At 36.2% G+C, this 24001-nt stretch overlaps 1 protein-coding gene and 1 non-coding gene across 2 annotated transcripts in view; one reads left to right on the top strand and one right to left on the bottom strand.

Moving 5' to 3' along the window:
• ccdc88b (coiled-coil domain containing 88B) overlaps window positions 1–24001 on the top strand; it is a 64696-nt gene that overhangs the window by 1544 nt on the left and 39151 nt on the right. Inside the window, exons 2-10 of the mRNA XM_030145748.1 lie at window positions 539–687; window positions 1854–1965; window positions 11442–11511; window positions 11703–11761; window positions 16647–16730; window positions 19549–19689; window positions 22177–22322; window positions 22718–22799; window positions 23477–23635. Coding sequence (XP_030001608.1) covers window positions 539–687; window positions 1854–1965; window positions 11442–11511; window positions 11703–11761; window positions 16647–16730; window positions 19549–19689; window positions 22177–22322; window positions 22718–22799; window positions 23477–23635 — 1002 coding nt within the window. The remainder of the gene's footprint in view (window positions 1–538; window positions 688–1853; window positions 1966–11441; window positions 11512–11702; window positions 11762–16646; window positions 16731–19548; window positions 19690–22176; window positions 22323–22717; window positions 22800–23476; window positions 23636–24001) is intronic.
• trnae-uuc (transfer RNA glutamic acid (anticodon UUC)) lies at window positions 13888–13959 on the bottom strand. Its single transcript has one exon. It is a non-coding gene; the product is annotated as a tRNA-Glu (tRNA).

Raw genomic sequence — 24001 nt, 5'->3', positions numbered from 1 at the left:
GTTCAACAGAATGGCTGCAGCAGCAGGCAGTGGTTTAGTATCTTGCTCAAGGGCACATCAGAGGGGCACTGACACGGGAGCTTTCACCCTCATATGTTGAAGGACATCCACTCTACCGCCCCACCACCCTGTTTACCCTGTCACTCACAGTCCCGAGCTGCTCTGTCTCACCTTATCAGCTGAACCAACTCGAGCTTGTTACTGTGTTTACCGACAGTGCAGTTTCAGAAGGTGCAGGTGGGAATAAACCTCATTATATTGCAGTTTGCATTGGCACAGCTCTTCATAGCAGAGAGACAGAGACCTTGGCTGTAGTTCTGCTTGGCTGCCTGTCACTGTGAAGTGCTTCCCAGTGTGAGAGCACAGATCCCACCTGTCCAGACAGGTGCACCAACTCAAGTGGCTTCCTGTGTGAAAATGTTTCCACCTCTCCATCTCTCTGTGTACTTATTTTCTGCTCCTGTCTCTGTCTTCTTGTCTCCTGGTACATGCTTTTCTACACATACACACTATACAATCCCTTCTGGCTTTCTCACAGGTTGAGCTGTTTGAAAATATGGTGGAGAGGGAGGACACCATCCCACGCTACAGCCAATACATGGAAGTAAACTCAATCTCCCAGAGTGCTCGAGACCGGTACCTGAGGCTTACCAATGGGATTTTCCTCAATGAGGTCATGAGGGTCATGTAAGATTGATTAAGATTTCCTTTGCTTCATTTCCCTGTGCACCTCCAGCGGCTGTGTTACAACTGACCACAGAAAAGAGCTAATTTGATTAACTTATGATTACATTTTCCACTCAAACTGCAATGTCAGTGACCCCTTAAAATGACAAATTAAAAATGAGACAAAAATTAAGAGACGTTGGTGGGAAATAATGCTGCTCTAGAAGCTAATAAATAGACTGAAATAACTGTAACCTTGCAGCTGATTGCTACATAAAATATGGAAACCCATCAACAAACCTCTTTTTTAAAATTTGTTTCAAGGTCTATTAAAAAGCCATGTAAAGTGGCCTATTTTTCCTTTTCTTGTCCTTGAACAGTGCTTAGATTCAGATTTAACATATACAGCAGGCTTACTAATGAAGACTTGAAAACATTTATCATGCTCTTGATATCAGTAAATATTTGTGCAGAAGCAACACAAAAGTTTTGCATTCAGTATGGCACAGGTTTAGAATGATGTGGTAAAAAGAAAATAAATGAAACATTTGTTTATATTAGGGAATCTCGAGAGGAAACTAGAGAAAAGAAAGGTGTGGAGAAGAAAAGGATGAAGGATTTAATGAAGTACTGCCTGTCAGAAACCTGATAAAAATCATGTAACCTTTAATAAGGTTGGAAAATTTGCAGTTGCTTTTATGATCAGTTAAAAATGCGAAACCAGATCCACAAACTATTTTCTACTTAAAATTTGAGATATGTTAAACACTAAGGGAAAGCGTGTTGATTTTGTCCTTTCCTGAGATTTTTGCTGCCACTGAAAGAATCTTCATATTCATATTTGCCACAAATTGAAGTGAATTAGTGAATCAGAAATGAATGAAATTCATCATACATGCCACCTTGTTAACCTTGTTAATTTTGCTGAAATTCTCATCACCATGTTCAGATTTTGATAGAATAAAAGACAACATAGTCAATGTTTACTCAGCAGCTGATTAATTCTAAGCCACTATAGTTTGAAAAATAATTGCCAGTGGATGCTTAGTGTCTGCTCCTAACGCTCATTAAAATTTTACTCACTCTCTGTGTAAATGCATTGTTGCATAAGAACACAATGATTCATTCGGGTGTTTGATGAAGCCGCTCTAAAATACACTGCTGTGTCTTTTCTGTGTCCTTCCCAGAGACCCCAACCCCAAAGTGGAGCAGCTGTACGACAGTGGAAGAGGAGATGACCACATGCTGAGAGTCCAGAATTTTTCCATTTTAAATCGACACCTCAGAGCCTTTTACCAGGTATGACGGGGTCGAGGAGGGCAAGGTGGAGAAGCGAGTTCAGATCATCAGGAGGGAAATCAGGGTGATGGGCTGAGGCTCCGCAGATCATGACTAGCTTTTCTCAGGAGCTTGAAACGTTTCTACTTTTAAACGAATGAAAATCCTGAACGTATAATGAATTTTTAGCTTCATATTTCTACTTGCACAGATAGATTATGTTATGTCTTATTTTTTTCTAACCATGATTTTAATTGCTTTTTTAACTTCTCTGACATGATTCATTGAAATATAATTCAAGTTAGCCATGTAATTAGTTTTAATTACACAGTGCAAATCATACTATACAGGGGTTCTCAAACTTTTTCTTCCCCCTTTAGAGGAAGAAAAAATTCTCGACCCCCCTTCAACCCCAACAAAATTGTTACAATGGTTAAAGTATAATTTTTTTGAAAGAAACATCAATATCATACCCATTCTTTTGGCTCTTCTTTGAATAATTTGTTGTACAAATTAAAAACAACTTACATTTTTGCTTACAATACTAATAAACTTAACAAGATTTTTTCTTGAGACAATGCCTTTCCAAATGAAAGCATGAAATGTGGATTTATCTAGTTATAACAGTGACAGTAGTTTTAAAACAACAAACCAATATTTGGTTAAAAAAATGAGTATTTTAACTGTATCAGTGTTTGCAATGAGTCTGTTTAACATTATTTACATTGTACATATTCTCTGAACAATACCATGCAAACTGTACAAAATGGAAATGTTGCATCTTTTTTTTCTACTCCCCTAGTAAAATACTTGTCCATTCTCCAAACCTTCACTCTTTGTCTACCCAAGTGAGCGATCACCAGTTGGTATAGATTTGTTTTTTTGTATGTCCCTAAAATAAGTTTGGGGGCTATAATGCCAAAACATTAGTTCCATCTCCTACATGTTCTGATCTGAAGAAAAAAATTTACCCAAGGCTGATCTCATGGCCCCCTGGCAAGCCTCTGTGCCCACCCATGGGGCCCATCCCACAGGCTGTGAAACACTATAATATGTTTGTAACTGTATGACCTTCAGTTACTTAACCCATAAAGACCCATTGCTCCTTTTATGTCAGTTCCCAAATGAAATTTTCTCTATATTTAACCTTTCTTAACTGATTTATCACCAGTTTTTAATATAATATTATCCTCTGTTTTTTGCATTTTTTGGTGTAAATCATGTATTTTCTTATATTTAATTCACATATCATGTAGATGTTCATGAAAAGTCAGAATAAATTCAAAGCTAATTATATCAAAACAGAGAAAAATGAAGAAAAAGTGATTTTTTTCAGTAAATATATGTAGCAATATATCATTAACTGAGCATAAAAACAAGTATCTCCTTCACTGTCATTGATCAAACTCCATGGGTTTTACTGGTGAATGAATATTGTAGAAGATGATGATGTTTCCATGTTTACTATGGAGCCTCTGAATGTCCAAATGGGTCATATCTGATGACCATGAAAAAGATGACAAACTGCATTTTACGCCAATTATTTTGATGAATTGATAGGATTAGTGGATCAACAAGTATTAAACAGTTTATATCAGTAGAAGGTTTGTGTCACTGGTGACTGTTTGGGTCTTTATGGGTTGAAAATACACCCAAATACCAGCCAAACTTGTGAATAACTTGGTCATTTCTTTTAACAGGACTAGTGTTTCAGATTGATTAGCTTTAGAAATGAGCACAGCCTCCAACTATGTCAGTAAATTTTGATTGAAATAATTCCTAGTCAGTTGTTTCAACCCATTTTCTGTGCTGTACATGGATGATTACATGATTATTCTATTGAGGTATTATTACTTAAGCATTTAAAAGATTCTTCAAGCAGAAATGGAAAACACTTTCTGCACCTAGTCCCTCAAATTGTTTTATATCAGTATGAATTAAATAGCTATTAGTTTTTCACCACTGTTTGAACAAAATAACCCAATCGGTTTTAAAGACATTGCCTGCTGTTTTTGGAAATTGCGATAACTGTTACAACTTCAGTTCATTTTACCCACCAAATAGTCAGGCAAATGAGAAAATAAGTGATAGTTCAGTTTAGAATGAAAATAATCAAAAATGTAGGTCCTAAGGTTGTTTTAAAGTGGTTAAGAAAAACAGTTTATTTTGGCATGTTGGTACCTCTCAGACTTTTGGGTTTAATATCTTTGCGGTGTTAAAGCACTTGGCTTGACAGGTAATGTTGAGGCAAACCTCAGCTTTCTGCCAAACTGCACCGTTATTTCAGAAATGGTGTGACTCCTGAATGGGCTCCATCTGATTTGTTTTAAAAAATTGTCTTGTAGCCCCATTAATTTGCTCTAGCATTTGTAGGAAACCAAAAATACTTGTGAAATGGCTTTTTGAGGCCTGGCCGAAATTACTCCCAGTTCATTATAAGTAGAAAAACTGTGTAAAAATGCTGAAAAATCCTTCTAAAACATATCTTAGGGCCATGCCAAATGGCCAAGGAGCCGAGGAGTGGGAGAAGTGGCAGAGGGCTGGAAGAGCATTTGTCTAGCTGTAAGATAATATAAACAAAAGGCGAGATGGAGGAGTGAAACAAAGCTCAACACACAAATATATTTCTCCTTAGGATATTATAAAAATTTTAAAGCGTGTACAGAGGATCATAGAGCTAAGAAAGAACGGTAAGAAGAGAAGATGAAACACTTCCTCTGTCAATGTGTTCCCGCTTATTATCAGGCAAATGGGGTGAGAAAAACGGACTGTAGTGAGATGAATTTTTTAGCTGCACTTGTGGTTAGGGGGTTGAGGAGAGAAAGAGAATAGAAAAACTCTCAAATAGTCAGCAGTGTTGTGCTTTTCATGAAGTGCATTGTAGGCGCCCATGGCCTTTGAGGAAATGACACAACTCTTTCTCCTAAGGATAATTCAAAGGCAACTGCATTCAGCCAGAAAGCCTCCCGAGCACGAGTCAGGTGGACTGAGCATGTCACACAACACCAGAACACGGGTCTACAAGATTTCACTTCCTAATTTTCAGTGAATCGCTAATGTCCCTTGAAAGTTCACAGTAACAGAATTCACTGGTAATAATTCATATCATATCACTGTTAACAGTATGACTGCACCAGGGGCTCCCAGAATTGGTACTGCAGATGTTTAGTTCCACTTTGGTCACAGTTTTACTTCTCAACTCTTAACGCTGTATGTTTGCGTGTAACAACGAGAAGTGTGTGGTTTAGTAGAAGCCACAGTGACGGTGTACAGACTGGTGAGGCTTCATCTGACCTGTGGTGACCTCAGCTGCTCTAGTACAGCTTCTGTGCTGTTTGTGTGGGTACGTACATGTGTGAAGCAAAAGCACTGTTTCTGTATCTGAAAGCAGAAATGTAATCAGCTGTCATCATATAGACACCTATAAAACATCAGAAATAGCATAAACATCATATGAAGTTGTTTAAAATATTAATTTGTATTTTTATGTATATTACTGCAGGGACTCTCAAACTTTTTAAACCAAACTTAGAAAAATACATTATGAATTACTATAGATTTATATCTTTTTACTGACTCTTCCACTTGCAAAACAATAAGCCTGAAAGTCTTTTTTGTTTATTCTATTTTGTATTTTATGATATTTTTAACACACACACACACACACATAAAAAAATATTTATTTATATCATTTTAATCTTTTTATAATCATTTCACACCATTTTTGTGTTCTTTCATCTCCATACATTATGCAGTATATCAATCTTGTGATGCCATTTTAGTCTTATGACGTCTATTACATCTTTGTCTATTGTGTTACTATTAGTGCTGTCAAACGATTAAAAATTTTAATGAGATTAATCACAGAGTTGCTGTGGATAAATTTCCATTAATCATGATTAAATATCATTCATTTTTAATATACATTAATTGTGTTTCATTTTGCATGAGCAAACATATTCAAGAAAGAAGGGAATATATATATGCACTTAACGTGTTTATTAAACAACTTCAACAGTTTCAACAAAACAACTTGAAACAACTGTTCCATCTTGGGTTTTTTGTATTCATATTTCCATCCAGAGGGCCACCATGTTGTTTAGTGTATTCCATCTTTAACGGTTGGTTCTACTGCCTGTCACTATCCAATCAACTGCCCATTTGTGCATGTGCGTTGCTAACTCTACTTGGACAAACTGTCCAAAATGCATTGCCAGAGACATTCAGTCATTCTGCGCTTCAGATGGGTTAATTGCAGATATAGTTTTTAATCAGATAAATCATGATGATGGATTAATCTGTGTTAACGCATTAATTTTGATAGCTAGTTTTGACTAGTTATTTTTAAAGCATCTTGTCTCTCATGACTTCGCTGAGGTCAACATTTATAAACTCTTCCATAGAACAATTTTCTCCTGTTTTCATTTGAAAATTAATTCATATATCATATAATTGGTTTATACAGAGGCAAAAAATGCAAAGCTTTGTTTGTCTGTCTTTAGCTTTTATTACAGGCCACATTTAAGGTAGCATTGTTTATGTCACACAATATAAAACTTTTTTATGTCTATAGAACTTTGCATTAATTCTTTGCCGGGATCCTGTTGATAATGATGATGATGGGTGACTTGGATTTCTGCATCATGTCTTCTCCAGCACATCCCAAATATTGTCAGTAGGGTTCAGGTCTGGACTCTGTAGTGGCCAATCCGTGTGTGAAAATGATGTCTCATGCTCCCAGAACCATTCTTTCACAATTTGAGCCTGATGAATCCTGGCATTGTCCAGTCCTTATGCTCTCTAGTAAACTGATGGTTGTCTAAGAAATAAGAAGCTACTCAGTGCATCAGTTAGAGTTAAATAACTTGTTTACAATTGGCACATATTCATCACTGCAGTAATTATCCCGCAGAAGACTTTTACTTATTTGCTTGGTCAAATGCAGGTGGATTTTTGGACGGGCTGTGTATTTTTCTGTGCCAGTTGGCAACCCAATAAAAGCTCTACATCTAATATTTAGTCCCAACTCTAATTTTGGGAAACACAGGGATATAGAAATGGTAGGCTAATGTTTTCACAATACTGTACATGCAGCTCATGTTAGTAAAGCTTCTTAAAATTGCAAAAAAAAAAAAAAGATAAAATCAGGGAGTTTTTCCATCAGTTTGAAGATTCTTTTTGCTGTTCAACAGAAACAATTTGTAAGTGTCCCTGACTACAGTAGCTGATTTTTAACGTTAATTCCCCCTACATTCTAATTCAGCTTCTTTAAAGATGTCTGTACAGAGAAATAGTTTAAGCATCACAGAACATTCAATAAATGTCATTTCAATTAACCTGCAACCTGTAGATACAAATCTAGTTTGTACAGGTACATGTATCCTCTACAAATGAGAAAGAAAAGAAGCAGCTGAAATTGTTAAATGAATGATTCTTTGAGTAAAATGAATTATTTTAAACACCAAAAATGGAGGAATATTAATCAAAAGATGGAATAGATAGTGTTATAGATGAGGTTGACGTCTGCAGTTAGCAGCTTCATGAAAAAGTTCAATCCAAATTTGAGACGACAGTATACAACAGTAGATTATTTTGAGATTCACTCAAGGGATGAAGGCTAATTCCTCGCTGTAGTCTCGCTAAGAAAGAACTCTACTTCTTTAACCTCCAGGGAAACTGGCTCTGACATCAAATGCTTGAAGGGTTTAAGCATCATGGCATTGTGTTGATAATTGCCCCATATGCTTGATCTCTTACTTAAGCAGCCAAACAGTAATGTTTAAAATAAAGTGAGGATGCAGAGGGATTTTAGCAGTTCACTATGTATCTTAGCTGAATTGTGCCAGTGGAAAAATTGTTCATGAGAGCATGGTAGCTTGCCAAAAAACAGCACGAAGCCTCTGCATAATTTTGAGTCTGCCTAATCTGTCTGTTTGGCATCATGAACCAGGAGCTGAACAATGACCAACACAGAACTACAGTGGTTAATATCCTACACGCCCTGAAGGAGCACAAACTTCAGGTTGGCTGCACACGCCTCTGATACTAAGCTCACACATGATGGGTTTGCTGTAGGCTGAGTGTGTACATCGTCTTTCTTTCTCAATGTACAGTTTATAAATTGCAGTACACAAGCAGAGAGAGATGTAATTGTGACTTTGCTTGTGTACTCCAGTGATTTTGTGATGATGGATTTCAGGAGGATGTGAACAGGCTTTAGGAGCATTTGGGATCAGAGCTAGCCAAAGTCAACGCATGGCTGTTTGACAAAATTTTTTTTAATTAACAGGGAAATGGTGCTGTTCTTTTCAAAGTTTAAGACCATGTGGATAAAATAATATAACAGCAGGCAGATGATATTGCCAAGATTCCTTTAGTAAAGACATCCTCCTTGTAACAGGCAAAACAAAGGCACTGCAGGTCCAGATGAAACGCCAGAAAAGCCAAGTTTCTGGAAAGGGAATGACTGAGGCGTCTGTTGTCCACCTTGGTTCAGTGCCATTTCAAATCTGCAAGGAGATGTCTCCAATGTGAGAGATTTGTCAGTGCACAAAGTACAACTCTCTGAAACAAGCTGACCACACTTTTTCCCAAAAAACACACTGCCAAGGCCAAATCATAAAAGAAATATCCAGACTATGGAGCTTATTGTGGTTTTAATTAAATGCTATGTGGTGAATTTACATGCCAAATTGGTTAAATTCAACATAAGTCTTATTAAACTTGTCAAACACTGGCCAAATTCATAGGTTTTTTTTTTTCATTAACTTATACAGACATTCCAAAAAAAAAAAAAAAAAGCAGTTTGATATGTTTTAGTGATCATTAGTATCAAGAATAACAATAAGTGATATTTACAGTAAATATACTTTTGCAGTAAAAATGTAAAATATACTGGAAAAAATCAATCTGGTCTTGGTCATGACTTGGTCTTGCTTTAGGTGATTACAGCTACAACATATTTACCAGTGAGTAAACATGTTTTCTCATTTCAGTGACAATAAACTATGGACACTACGGACACAGAGAGGCTTTAAGTTGATTAATTTTATGGGAAATTGGATTTTAAAAAATGGGGAGAATCATAAAAATGCTGAATATGGAATCAGATCATCTCCATTTTGAATTAAATTGACTTTGTTCAGTAACTGTAATATCTGTGATTTATATTGTTGTCACTGCTTTCCGTCCTTATATGTTATACTGTCAAATTGACAAACAGTAGAAAAGCAACAGATTATATTGTGTAAGATGTGTAATTCATTAACAGAATATTTTTTGTTTCAGTTTTTATTCACTATATAGACAAAAATATTTGGACACATTGAATTCAGGTGTTTCATTACAACAGTGGGATGTACAACAAAATGATAATAAGTGTCACAATATAATTTTCTGTTGTAATGTGTATCATTGCAAAAAATGTTTTACTTGTACTTTAGGGTTAATTCTATTTCTGCTGTCATCTAAAATACTTACAAGATGCTTCAGAATTTTATGTTTCATTTGATTTTGCTCAGCATTGAATTTTTAAGAAAATTCATTACAACTGTTTGAAATAGTCTTTGTCTGGATTTCCGAAATATTTGTTGAGTTCTGATTGCATATTCATTTTAAGCCACAAGTAACTGGCTTGTTTCATCCACTCTCATTACCAAAAAAAAAAAAAAATAAAATAAAATAAACCTTTAAATTGATAAATAAATATTAATTTGACATTTATTGTGATAATCAATGATAACCTTTTAAAAGATAATACTTAAAAATAATAATAAATGATCTATTGACCCTTTGCACCAACGTCACAGTTATCACGTGACTAGGGGTGCAGCGCCATGGTGGACAGCAAAAGCAACACAACAAACAAACGAATGAGCGACGGATTATGGTTGCCGGCACTGAAAATAAAGTTTTGGAATTGTCCTGTGAAGTGACTCACCTTACTGGACGGCACAAAGAACGCTATTTGGAGAAGCTAGCGATAGCAGGGCTAGCTACCAACCCATACCTTCTCCCTCCTGATGCGTTTACAGATCTAACAAAATCCTCCAGTCTACTGGAGTTTAATGCACACGATCTGTACCATTATGTCATAAACGGAGTGTCCCCATACACAGGTGCTGATCTAAAAGCAGACAAAGTCTGGATACTTACCAGTTCTTAGTCTCAGGTTAGATTACCGAGTCGCTGTACTGCGCTTACGGCAGAGGAATGTATCTCATAATGGTCAAGGAAAGATACAGCTAACTTTAGCTAGCTAGCTGTGCATGTTTTTAACATGTTTTCCCCAGCATGCCATCAAAACTCCAATAGACTGTAACCAAAAGCAGCTCTAATGAACTAACACTGTGTAATAATGTTAGTGGCTGTCATTAGTATCCTACAGTATTAGCTCTGTTGTTGAAGTGTCTGCCTTTCTACTGTCTACACACAGTAATATGTACAGTTCCACCACTAGAACAGATGGAACAGTATAATGACAATAACAGTATTTCATAGAACATAGTGTAGCTGGTACAAAGGCAGCCATTACAACAGAGCTAATATTGAAGACTACTTATGACAGCCACTGGAACATAGTGGCTCATAGTTAACCCAGTCTAGCCACCTAGCTAGCATTTGGTGGAGCTAATGTGCTATGGACACAAACAGAGCCTGTTCTATCTGTAATATCAGGTCCATCAGATCCAGGCTCTGTCCGGAACCAGCTGAAACCATGGGTGTCTGTGAAGAAGGATGGAACTATTGTGTGCGACCACTGTACGTATAAAGCAGGGTTAAAAAACGAACAAAAATGAGAAAGTTCAGATCAAATTCTCTATTAGCTGGTTTGCCGTCCAGTGTGCAGTCCGGCACTTCCGCCGTCTGTCATGGCACTCGTTTGCGGCGCGAACAGAGAGTGATGTAACGTGCAAAGGGTCAATATCATAATACTGTAAGGTCTCAGAGCGTTTGTGTGTGTATCCGCAGGGCTCTGAGAAATTGAGATGTTTTTAACTGGCCAATTTGGTATCTGCAGTTTAGGAATAGTCCCATCTCCACATTAAATATCTCAGCAAGTTGGTAGGACCAATATTTTGGGAGATATTAGTCATTTTGGAATACAGTTGCCTTGCAATCACATTGCATTACCCATGACGGTTGACAGGAAGCACAGTACCATGTGGAAATGAAGTTAAAAACAGGATGTAATTACTAACTTCAGTCCCTAGATATCAGTATTAATATTACAATGTGTCCTAATATTTTTTTTGTCTCTACAGTGTATTTAAAACTCCTGAAAATAAGCTATATACAATATATGTGGCCTCATCTACAGAATCTTCCTTTTCCACTTCTGATCAGATGTCTGTTCTTTGTTTACACCACAAACTGCAGGAGTCTGATGGAAAGTTTTCAGTTGTTGTTGATCCAGATTCGTGCTGTGGGCAGACAGACAGGATGAGCCAGCTGATTGCTTTTTTCTCTTAACCCCTCACACTTCTTCTTTTCTTCAGGAAGATCTGCAACAGTTGATACTGATGGCTCTCCCAAATGTTGCCATTCTGGGGCAGGACCCCCTAACAGGTACAAGATAACAGGCTGATCGTATCAGTGCCATGTCTCTCAGCAGCAAGAAAGTAATTATACTTTATATACCAGTCCATATCTCTGCTATCAGTGAAACGCATTAAGGTGATAATGATAGGGAGGCTGGCGGCGGGGGGTAGAGATGATGATGATAATGATGATGATGACAGTTATTTTTGTGTCCTCAGAGGCAGCAGTGGAAGAGCTCAGACGACTGCTGCTGCTCTTATTAGGATGTGCTGTGCAGGTGAGTGCACACACACACACATGACCATCATGCATGTTCAAGGTTGATACTGAGACCTATAATTTATGTTTTATACTGACATTTAGTATTTTATATTTTTAGCCAGACAGATATCATGGTCTTGAGGTGGTACGCCAGTCAATCAAGTAAATCCATCAGTACCTGAGGGCAGTGGAGTCAAATCATTGTGTTATATACCATAAACAGGCCATCGTAAAATGTTAAATAATGTCACAACTCAAAGGGATTTACAACCAGTATTTCACTAGATCTTTTTTTATGGAAAAGGAAATCATAAAAATTCTATAAACATACATGGTGTTATGTGTTATGTAGATAAAAACAGGAAACATCACTGTAAAATAGCACAGGATCACATGGGTTGTTGTTTTTATCACTGTTGAAAATCCATCTGATAAAACCCTGGCGGATGTGAAAAACTATTAACGTCACATGATGTTTAGTAACCTATATTCACATTGTCTTTTCTAGTAGTAGTAGTCACAAGTAATATTAAACACTAAACAAATATATTAAAAAGACAATGTAGAAATCAGTGATCAGAGCACATCTGAACCCAATATCTGAAGGTAATGTTATACTGAATAAAATAAACAGGGCTTGTACAGGGGAAATATGGGGAAAACGCAAAAACAAAAAATAACAAGGATGGACCATCTTATTTCTACAAAAATCTGAATAAAATACTAGGTGATTTATAAATAAAATATTAGTCCACCTTCTGCACTAACAGATCCAGACAGACTTTACCTTGATGACCACCACCACTTCAGCATTTCCACTTCTCATTTACATATTAGTCTGATGAAAGCCTCTCTGTAGGGACAGAATTCATTCAGCCTCCACTGCACTTGAGATGAACACCAACATAGCAAACTAAACCACTTATAATGTAAAAAATGTAATTCTAACATGATGCATATTAGTGCCTCCATGCAGAAAAATTACATTGTTCTCTAATTAAAATATTATAAATGAATATAGTTGAGACTTTTGTTTAACTTCTTGGGAAAAGTCAGGAAGAACCTTTAGCACCTTTATCCTGAAAATAGAACAAAAACAGCGAATGAAATTTCCAAATACATACTAGTGTGAACATGCTTTGACTTCTGCAGGAGAACATCAAGTACTGTCCATTTCCTAAATGTACCTTTTGAGTCTTTGCAACGTCTCAAACCATTTTCCAGATGACCTCAGTAAAGTCTGTGATTTTTTTGTAATCCTTTTTAATAACAACAAAACAACAAAATGTCCTTTGGTCACAATGTTTTTATTAGTCATTATGCAATTCAATATAAAGTTAAAAAAAAAAAAAAAAAAAAAAATCAGTGGGCAGTCAATGTACCTCTACAGATTTTGGTTTTTCATTCAAGAAAATACCTTTATGCCTTAAAAAAAAAAAAAAAAAAGTTATTTTTCTCACCAACATTATACCATTTTTATTGAACACATAAACCCTTCAAATGTGAGCAGCATTATCAACTTGAAAAGAACTGTATAATGAAAAAAACCCCATAAAGATTAACACAACCTAACACATTAAAGTGGCAATTTCAAATATTTTTAGTTTGTTTTATTTGGTGGCCCCTGTTGGTGATAAGTGTTAATTGCAGGTTTGTTGGGTAGCTAATGATTACATAGTTAGATTTTATCTGTGTTCACTCCGACAGCACTACGAGTGTCTGGTAAGTCCACATCAAATCCAGAATTCATTTTTGTTTTATAAGGAGTAATGTCATAGAATTATATAACTCATGTATAATATATTATACACGAGTTGGTGGGATGTGATGATCAGTGCCTCAGGTAATAAACTAACAGGGCGTCTCTGTCTCCAGCAGCACCTTAATGGAGGATGGAGTTACATTCAGAAATAGTTTCTGTCGGTGCTATAAGTACATTTGTTTGTTATAGAATAATTTTAATAAAATAATCTTCTGTTAGTACAGATGTAGGCTGCTTTCATGTGTGAAAAGAGTGAACACAGTAACAAAAGCTTTTTACTTTATCTACAGTAAATCAGTTGTTTTAATTTGCACTAGTATTTAGTTTCGATTGGTTTTTGAATAGAACTTTATTGTTACAATGCAAATCAGTAGGCAGTGTTCCCATACCAGGAGTCGAACCCGGGCCACCTGGGTGAAAACCAGGAATCCTTACCGCTAGACCATATAGGAAATGTGAAAAGCGCTGGGTCGCTGCATCTACATGTGCTGCAATCTTGCGGTATATTTTGGTCATATTTTAGTTATATATATATTTTTTTATCTTTATTCTACTTTATTTTAATTGTTTGCATGTGGATAGTTTACAGTATTCTGATTTCCATTTATATGTATTTTTCTTTTGTTTCTCTTTATTGTATTTAGGCCCTGTCCATATGAAAACAGTTTCAGTCATATTGGCAAACGTTTTGTATCAGATAAGCCTTTTGTCCGCACGAAACCGGCGTTTTCACTCACTGAAACCGCCACTTTTTGAAACTGGGTCCCAGAGTGTATTACTCTTTAATCGCTGGTTTCGTGTCTTTGTCTGTATGACCAAAACACAACTTTTCTAATATGATGATGTCATAGCCCCACCTCTCTAACCTTTCACCCCTGAAAGCAAGATGCCACTTTACAACAACAACAACAACAATGGGCACAATAGCTACAACAGCTATTGAGCTTATTGGAAATATAGAATCAAAATCTTCAGCTACTCTTTCATTACAATGAGCAACAAACAACCATAGCTAAGAATATTCACTACATGCTCATGGATCTACCGCAGAGAGGGGCAACCAGGAGGAAATATTGGCTCACACCTGGTAGAACCAAGGAAGCTTCATGCGCATGCTCCACATCTTCTTCTCGTTTTTTTTGCGAGAGCTTTACAGCACCACATACAGGCCTAGCATTTGTACTACATCGTTTTCAGGCTTTTTCAGTCATTTCGTGTGGACGCAGATATTTCCTGTTTACGGAGCACTTTTTTGAAAACAACAAAGAAAAAAATCGGATATGAAAAGAGGCGGTTTTGTGTGGACATGACCTTAGTCAGCTAGGCTTTTCAGTTGTGTATAATACATGTAGCATTGTCATGAAAGTCTCTTCTCTCTAATTGAAGCCACAGTCGCAAAAAAAATTAAGTCATTTATGTAAGCCCCAAGGAGTGCAGCACATTGGTGTCATTAATGTTTTGCAATGTGTTGCACTGTCTTACTCTGTACTGCACTTACGTGTAGTAAGTGCAGTATTTTATTGTTTTGTTTTGTATTGCACAGATCTCTGTTATTTATTATGTGGGGGCTGTGGACGAAAATTAGCATTGGTGCTAACTCCAGCATATTCCCATGTTTATACTGAAATGGAATGTGTAAATGTGTACATTAATGTGCACTGTCCCACCTAAATAAAGATTAAAAAAAGAAAATTAAACAATTGGCTGCAGAAGATGTGTCTGTTCTTTCTGACCTCACCTTTGGACATCTGTGTTGTGGTTTGACAGGTAACACATTAAAACCTCACTCATACTCCCCAGTCACTGACCTGGAGCAGGATTTCACAGCTTCACCTCCTCTTTCCCTATAAACTAAAACCTGTGTTGAAATAGAAGCAAATTCTGTCACTTCTCCTGTTTCCACAGTATTTACAGTCTGTGTGTCTGGCTGGTGAAAGCGCTTCCACTGTATAACCCCTTAACTAAATATACTTTAGCAGCCATTAATATTAGCAGGGCCCATTAACGTCTGTTTGTTTAAACACTGGGACACACTGTCTGCTTCACCTCTGTGTGACGCTGCCTCTGTGTGTGTCCAGACCTTACGTTGACACACATGTAGTTAGAGGTCACTGTCACTATGGTGATGGAGCATATGTAATTATTTTGTTTGCAGGAATGTTACCACAGACACCCTCATAAAAATGTAAATCCACAGACTTTAATATATTGCCGTGGATCATAGGCTCAGTCATCATAGTGTTAACTCATCTGATAATAGAGAATCACTTAATAGACGTCTATGATAATTGAAAATCCTTGTTAACCCCACAAATGTAATAACTCCCACAAACGTAATAAACTGCAAACATAATAAAAATTTGCAGCTTTTAACGTAATAATCCCACAAATATAATAACAGTCGCTTACCACAAACGTAATTCCTCATTTTACCACTTTGTGCTCCTACCCTCTCCATCATTATCATAATCATATCCAGACATTTTATTTACATGGCTCAAACATAGGCTTCTATTATACTTAATAGGAATAAATAATATCCAGTTCATACTGAAGCTTTTATAATAACACCTTTACAACATTTCCACCCATTCTGTTTTGTTCCGTCACTTGTATTTGTAATTAAACACCTATTAATCTGGAATTAGTGCCATGTGGTGTAACTGCAATATTTGATCATTCTAAAAAGGGAAGTATCCAAAGGACAAGAATAAATGGGAAGATGTATGTGATGTACTAATTTATTACATTTGTGGGAAGTTGTTACAATTTTGGAAACTGATTTTTACAATCCCTCAATCATAATAAATCCCCACAAAAATAATAATTATTACATTTGTGGGAAATGAGGTATTACGTATGTGGTAGGCAACTGTTACTACATTTGTGGGGAAGTTATTACATTTGTGGGATTATAATGTTAAAAGCTGCAAAGTTTTATTGCATTTGCAGTTTATTACATTTGTGGGGTTAACAAATCCTTTTGTATGTATGTATGTATGTTTAATGTATGTTTAGAAAAACAACTTCTTTAGAGGATCAGTAGACAAAGTAAGGACTGTTGCTTCATTGGCATGTTTTTATGCAGCACATGCATGATTTAACACAGCCACCTGAATCTATTCCTTTGTGTTTGCAGTGTGAAAATAAGGAAACATTCATTCAGCAGATCCAGTCTCTGGACATTCAGACCCAGGCTGCTATCGCAAACTGTATTCAGCAGGTACGTTCGAGTGCAGACATAATCAGATCAAGGACCCTGAAATATAAGACATTCGCTGACTCGTTGACTCAGGTATTGTCCAATTTAGACATTTTCAAGAGGTTTTTTGGTCTTTAAGTAAGATTTATCACAGAATTCCATCACTGTCTGAAGCGTCACAGAGTGGTACTATTACGCCTTTCATTCTTACTTCAAGTAAGTGAAAAAAAAACGAGCCACTTGTCATTCTGCTGGCAGCCTGATAAGGACCTTTGGGTGCCCCATGCTGCCACTGTAGGATGGATCTTCCACCCGTTATGTCAACCTCTCCACCTCTGCCTCTGTCACATCCTTCTCTCTCTTTCATCTCCTTCCTGTCATTTTCCAAGCATCTAAAGGCATAAATGCAAAATCGTACTCTTTTAAGCCCGCCCCCCCCCCATGAATGATTGTGGGCATTACACAAAAAGCATGTTGCATACCAGCTTGTATGAATTACAGTAGCAGCGTGTTGCCCACCTGCATTTTTGTGCCAGGTTTCTCAGCCTCATAAATCATAGAGGTGAGAGGGTTTTTTTCCCCGTGTGGATGGATGCACCCCCTGCTTGCTGTTCATATGCCTTCAACCTGAGGACATTTCAAACCTGACTATGTGATCATTAGTTTTGCACGCATTAGTCATGCATTTTTGGACAGAAATGTGAGAAATTGCTCCTCCATAGTGCACAGATGCATCTCTGCTTGGTATTCACACAGCCTTCACACTGCAGAAGGACCATTTGTCCTCAGGTCTGCCATTTTGTGTCAGGTTTCCTATGCGCTCATTGATCTTATCAGTCTCCATTCTGATTGCAGGAGAAGTGGCCCAAATCTGATTTTTTTTACTCATATGACAGTTGGATCTTTTCTTATCATAATAGTGTGAACAGCACAAATTACATGAAATCTGATCCTTTCGATTCTGATTTGGGTGACTTACATGTGTGGTCTTAAATCAGATAAAGATTGATTTTTTGTGCAATGTGACCCCAGTCATATTTAATTTCATGTGCAATGATGGGTTTCACTCATTGGAAAAAAAACATTCTCTTTCGCTTTATCCTCATCCTGCTTATCACCTATTTACAAATTCAATGGCCTTCCCTGCACAAGAAATAAAACCATAAAGACTGACTTCAGTGGCCTCCTTTTACATCAGTATGAGAGCTGGCTTCAAGTGATGTCTTTGTTTTTGTTCTTTTGTGCTTATGGGGAAATCTATGGCAGCACTGGAATGTGACTTGGAATCTGTGAAATAATAAAATAGAAAAAATCTGATCTGTGGGAAAAAAAAAAATCCATATGCGTACTAAGCCTGTGTGGTCTGGAATCAGATATAGGTCAGATTTTTGCAAGGTAATGTCAATCTGACTCATTGAAAATCCTGCAACTTTTACACCATTACAGATCAATAGTTGACACAATTCAGCCCTAGTGTGAGTCTGTCGTCACACAAATGACATGGTGATATAGCGTATATGGACAAACATATAGGGACACATCACACATACAGCCTGTTAGACCTCCCGCTCCTGATGGTTTTAAATGTTATCATGATTAAAATGCTCACATCAGTTTTTTGTCAGTAATTATCAAAATGAATGTCAAATGAATGAATGTCAAATCAGTCAAGTTGAAAGGCTGATTTATCTTTCTGAGCGAGAGTTGGAGACAGCTGACAGTTACATGTTTTTAAAAATGATCATTTATGATAAGAATGTGAAAAAAAATCTAAGTAGAGCATAACTGGTCACTATGACAAATTAAAAAAAAAAAAAAAAAAACCAATTTTTAAAATTTTGATTACACTTAATTGTTTAATGCTTAAAGTTTTATACTCTGCGGGATTGTTTCTATATGATGTCTGTTTTGAAAAGTGCACCACAAAAAAAAATATATTCTGATTATTATAATTATTATATTGTTAGACACATGAATAATATATGTTGAACGGATTGGTTATTAAAAAAAATGACTGTGTAAAAATATATGGTAGAATTCAGACAAAATAACATTGTTTATGTTTTGGGTAAAAAATAAAGTTTAGTTTCCTTCAAGTCATTGTATTATTTATGTGAAGAAGTTAGGATTTTGATTATGCATGAAATGAAAATGAATCTTTATGTTTTTTTAAAAATCGTGTTTTCTAAATTATATGTCACATATGTTTTGAGAAATACTTATTGAAACAGGTTGCATTTTTAATTTGTGCTGAGCAAGAAAGGTATCGAGGACAATGATTTCCGTTTTGCAGTTTAGGCATTTTTCATGATTTCCAAATTCATTTAATATGTTTCCCATCCCTTCTTGAGTAAAGTAAGTTAAAACAAAGACTGACAAATTTATCCGTAGATTGCTTGTAAAAAATAATATTAACCATATGGCCACAATAAAAGACACATGCCAAAGATAAAATAGATAAAAACCATGAAATTATATTATATTCATTGTCTTCCTTTTAAAAATGGAAGACCTGAATTCAATGTGTCCAGATCTTTTCATATCTGTCTGTCCTTATAATGTATATTCAATAATCTAAACATTTGTGCGTCTTTCTCTTCCGCTTCAACCTCATCTTCAAATTATTTTGCTCTCTTCCGCACCAAATTAATTTAGGAATGAATCTATAAATGCTGACTTTGTTGTGCCATAATGTCTAGTGAGTCAGTTCAGGACCATTGGTGACATTTAAAAATAATTGAAACAGCTACACAATAAAACCAGCTAGAGCATAAATCTAAAATCAGTCTTGCGGTGTGAATGCAGCCTATAGAGACCTGATGAAGTGTTCTGGGTGCAGGTGACTCAGGATCCACGGATGGTGCTGCCACTTCGATGGGAGGAGCTGATGGAGGTGGAAGGTTCGGACTCAGAGCTGCTGTTTACCTCCATGACCAAACAGATCCAAAACCTGCTGGCCCAGAGAGACACACACTTGGAGGTACATACACACTTAAATCATGTGATTTAAATGTGAACAGAGGCTCTTCATATGATGTCTTAAATGACCTGTCGAATACAGTTGACACTTCACACATTTCTGTGATAACCTACATATCCTCTGATTATTCTGCTGTTTTTTTTTCTCTGATCATTTGATATGTTGTCTAAGTATTGCAGCTTTAAACCTTTAATTTGTTCACACCCATGTTAATTACAACACAAATCTAGAGACTTTTTACATGTTATTAGGGATGCACTGATATATTAGGGTGACATCCATTTAGTGTGTATAGCCCTTCTATGAATAAGGTGTCACTCACTGGTTGCTGTAGCCCAGGAGTTCTTAACCCTGGTCCTCGAGAGCTACTATCCTGCATGTTTTAGATGTTTCCCTCTTCCAGCACACCTGATGGTCATTTTCAGGCTTCTGCAGAGCTTGATAATAGGCGTATCATTTGAATCAGGTGTGTTGGAAGAGGGATACATCTAAAACATGCAGGATAGTAGATCTCGAGGACCAGGATTGGGCACCCCTGCTGTAGCCAATATTTATCTGTTAGATTGTATTAAAGATAGTTTCAGAAATTTGTATGATTAATCTGTGTTCATTCAAAGACAGTGTGAAAGACTATGACACCACTCAGACACTGCTTTTGTTGTTTCCCTGGCGTATAATAGAGAATAAAAACACAAATATCAAATTTAGTTATCAGCAAATTGTTATATATCCATCCATCCATCCATCCACTCACCCACCCATGGGTGAAGGTGGGTACACAATAGATATGTCACCAGTTTGCAAATTATTGTTTTAAATTAAAATACCAGAATTTTACAAAAGTGCATTGCTACATGTTTGAGGAAAAAATATATGTTTACATCCCAGTTTGGTTTAGTGTTTCATTACTACAACATGATTTTTTGTTATTCCTTTGTTTTTTAGGAAGTTATACAGCTCATATTATAATTGAAGGCAGCTATAAGTAAGCCTTTATTTCATCATCTTAATTAGGTCACATATTTGATCATGTTTTCATATCTCATGCTGCTCTGATCTTATATTCAGTTTGTAGATTTTCTACAGTCATAGTAATTCCGCCTTTTACTCTAGAAAATATATTAATCAGTTTAATAGGTTGTAGAATAGATTACAATTTTCAAAGCATGAATATGACATGATCTTTAAAGATCTGCTGATATATGGCTTCAGGCTCTGCTCTAGTATTAATTTGACGATCAATAGCAAAACATGAAAGATATAATAATGCATGTTGGTGTTGTGTGGTTGACTGCTTGTACTCCTTTCACTGTCTAACTGATTAGACATGTTCCCTGAATTTGAACATCCTGTTCTCTAAAATCCACTGAGATATGATACCAGCATTTGTTAAATAAAAAAAATAATTAATCAAAGATCCAGCTCACTTTGGAGTTGAATACATGAATAATCTTCATAACCTATAGCTATGAGTGTAATCAGAGAGGAGAGCAGCATAAGATATTCCATGTTATTTCACTGACTGAGTGAAACTGATGAAACAAATGGTTTGTTCTTCTTTGTTTAGACCACATTTGATTGACCACATCTAGACATATTTTGCTGTTACAGTTGTGTCATAGAAAGCTCATTGTGATTATTATAAAACTAGAAAAGTCGCCTTATGTTAATTTTTCTACAGAACAAAATGTTAACTGAGTCTATTCTGTCTGGTATGTCCATGGTATATTTTGTTACATTTGTTATAAATTAAGCATTCATATAGAACATAGATAAATATATACAGTATATAGATAACATGGAAGAACAAAACATAGTGCCACACAAAGCTTGAAATAGTTTTATTTTGGTAAATTTTTCAAAGATTCTCTGCAATTTTCAGTCACAAAAAGTACCTTTCTGTGAAGAATTCTCTCACTGTAGTTTCTTGCTGCATTGCACTTTACTATACGATACTGTGTGACTGTGTGACATTAATACAGCAGAATACTACAAAGATTTTACGGTGAATTTACATAGAAGATTTATAGTGCGTGTTTGTGTGTGTGTGTGTGTGTGTGTGTGTGTGTGTCTGTGTGTGCGTGTGCGTGTGGAGTGTATTCATTCATTCACTGCAAATGATGACATGCCAGTTCATTCCATACAGGGCTGACGTATAGAGACAAACAACCATTCATTCTCACCTTCTCACCTATGGTTAATTTACAGTGCCCAGTTAACCTATAATACATATGTTATACACATTCATAGTGTTGCATAATGATTTTTAGAAGAAAGATCATTATTTTGCATTATATTCAACTGGAGGATACATACTATAGGTGCATTGTTATTGATGAGCCGTTCAAACCTATTCATTTCACAGATCATTTTTAGCTCTTAATTCAATTTTCTTATATTTTCTCCTTCTCTCCCTACATTTCCATCTGTCCTCTTTGCCCTTTTTTGCGGCATCTCTCACCCCGTCAATCTTACTATCTCTCCCAGAGGATAGTCGAGCTTTGTCGTGAGCGGGAGGCCCAGGCTGACTCAACCCCGGTGCCCCTGGGTGGTCACAGCGAGGAGCCACCCCAAAGTCTGGCGCTCCAGCTGGCGGACAGCAAGGCTAAACTCCGCCGCCTCAAACAACAACTGTGAGTGTGTACATGATCACATAAAACTCAAGGAAAGACCCTTGTAAAGTTATGATAAAGGTCATAGTTTAAAAAAAATGTGGATATTTTTTGTCACACAGCCTTACTCTCTCAAAATTGTGAGTTGTTGAGTAATGAGTAAATAAATTACTACTATAAAGCTCTTTTATTATAGTTGACACATTATAACAGTGTGTTGCAGTGTAATGGAGAGCACAATGTAAAGGTCAATATTCACCAGTAATAGGCAGTGTATTTAGTTTCTTTTTATGATTCTTTTCAAACATAGTCTGCTCTAATCTAATCTCCAATATATTACAGATAAAAATAAATGCAACCTGTCACATTTGTTCATGTCTTTATGTTCATTTTTTCATGTTTCATCTTATTTCTAGTGAAGATAAAGGTGATCAGATATTGGATTATAAACAGGAGATTCAAACCATGGAGGAACAACTAAAAAAACTTCAGAAAGAGGTTTGTGAATATACAGGTACTCCATTTCTACACTGACTGAGAATGAAGCCTGTTATTTCTTTTATTCAAAAGTGTCTCTATTTTTGACATCTATAATATATTGAGCTTAAAACAGAATAAAGCACAGAAAACAGATGGCATAAAACAGCCTGTAAAAATACTATTGTAAGGATATATATGCCACATGACATTGACTATGTAAAAATACAGTTTACACATACATAAAGAACATAAAAATATATATACTTGTGATTTTGCTACTTTTACTTATATATACTCTTAGAGAAGTTAGTTGAATGTAGAAAAGTATCCCAAAATCACAAGACATCAGGAATCTGTAAGTTCAAGTGTAGTGTTTTTATGTAAATACTTCAATTAATTGAAGATTAATTTTTGATTTTGTATAATAGAGTATATTTCTTTTAGGGGACACTTGGTTATTACAGATATGAAATACATACACAGACAAACACACTCTCTTGTGGACATTTCTTTCTTGCTGTATCAGACTTTGTCAATATTTGCTTTATTGCACATCCCCAATCCGTTCATAACCTTTTTTGACCTCATTCCCATGGGTGCATATATATATATATATATATATATATATATATATATATATATATATATATATATATATATATATATATATATATATATTGTGGTTGTGTCTGCAGAACCGCTCTCTGCAGGGCGAGGTGAGGGGCATGCGTGCACTGCGGGATGAGCTGGACTGTGCCCGGGAGCGAGCGGCTCGGGCCGAGCAGCTCCAGACGGAGCTTCAGAGCTGTAAACACAGATTACGCAGCCTGGAACTGACACGCACTCAGCTGAAGGTACACATTGTGCAAACTCATAAACATACACATGCTGATCTCCTCCAGAAAACATCATAAAATACACTTAGAATGAGTAAGAGTGAGCCACATGTTACCTGCAAAGAAAAACCACACATCGGGAGCGTCACATTTATAGACACAAATACAGATTTTACCAGAGAAGGTCACAAAAAGAAGATCTCTAAACCTTTTTGGGTAGCTATTATTTTTTAAAAAGAAGAACCCCTTAATCTCAAAAGCCATATCTTCCCTCTTGCAGCCTTGAGCATTTCAATCAAGAGAGAGTATGAACAACTCTAAAGCTTAAAACCAGAGAATGAGATTATATTGTGTGATGTCACCAGGATTTACAGCCAGGAGCTG

This window comes from Sphaeramia orbicularis, chromosome 10 (assembly GCF_902148855.1).
Source record: "Sphaeramia orbicularis chromosome 10, fSphaOr1.1, whole genome shotgun sequence".
In the NCBI taxonomy this organism is placed as follows: Eukaryota; Metazoa; Chordata; class Actinopteri; order Kurtiformes; family Apogonidae; genus Sphaeramia; species Sphaeramia orbicularis.
The sequence above is the reverse complement of the archived record's forward strand: the minus strand, read 5'-3'. Positions and strand labels throughout refer to the sequence as shown.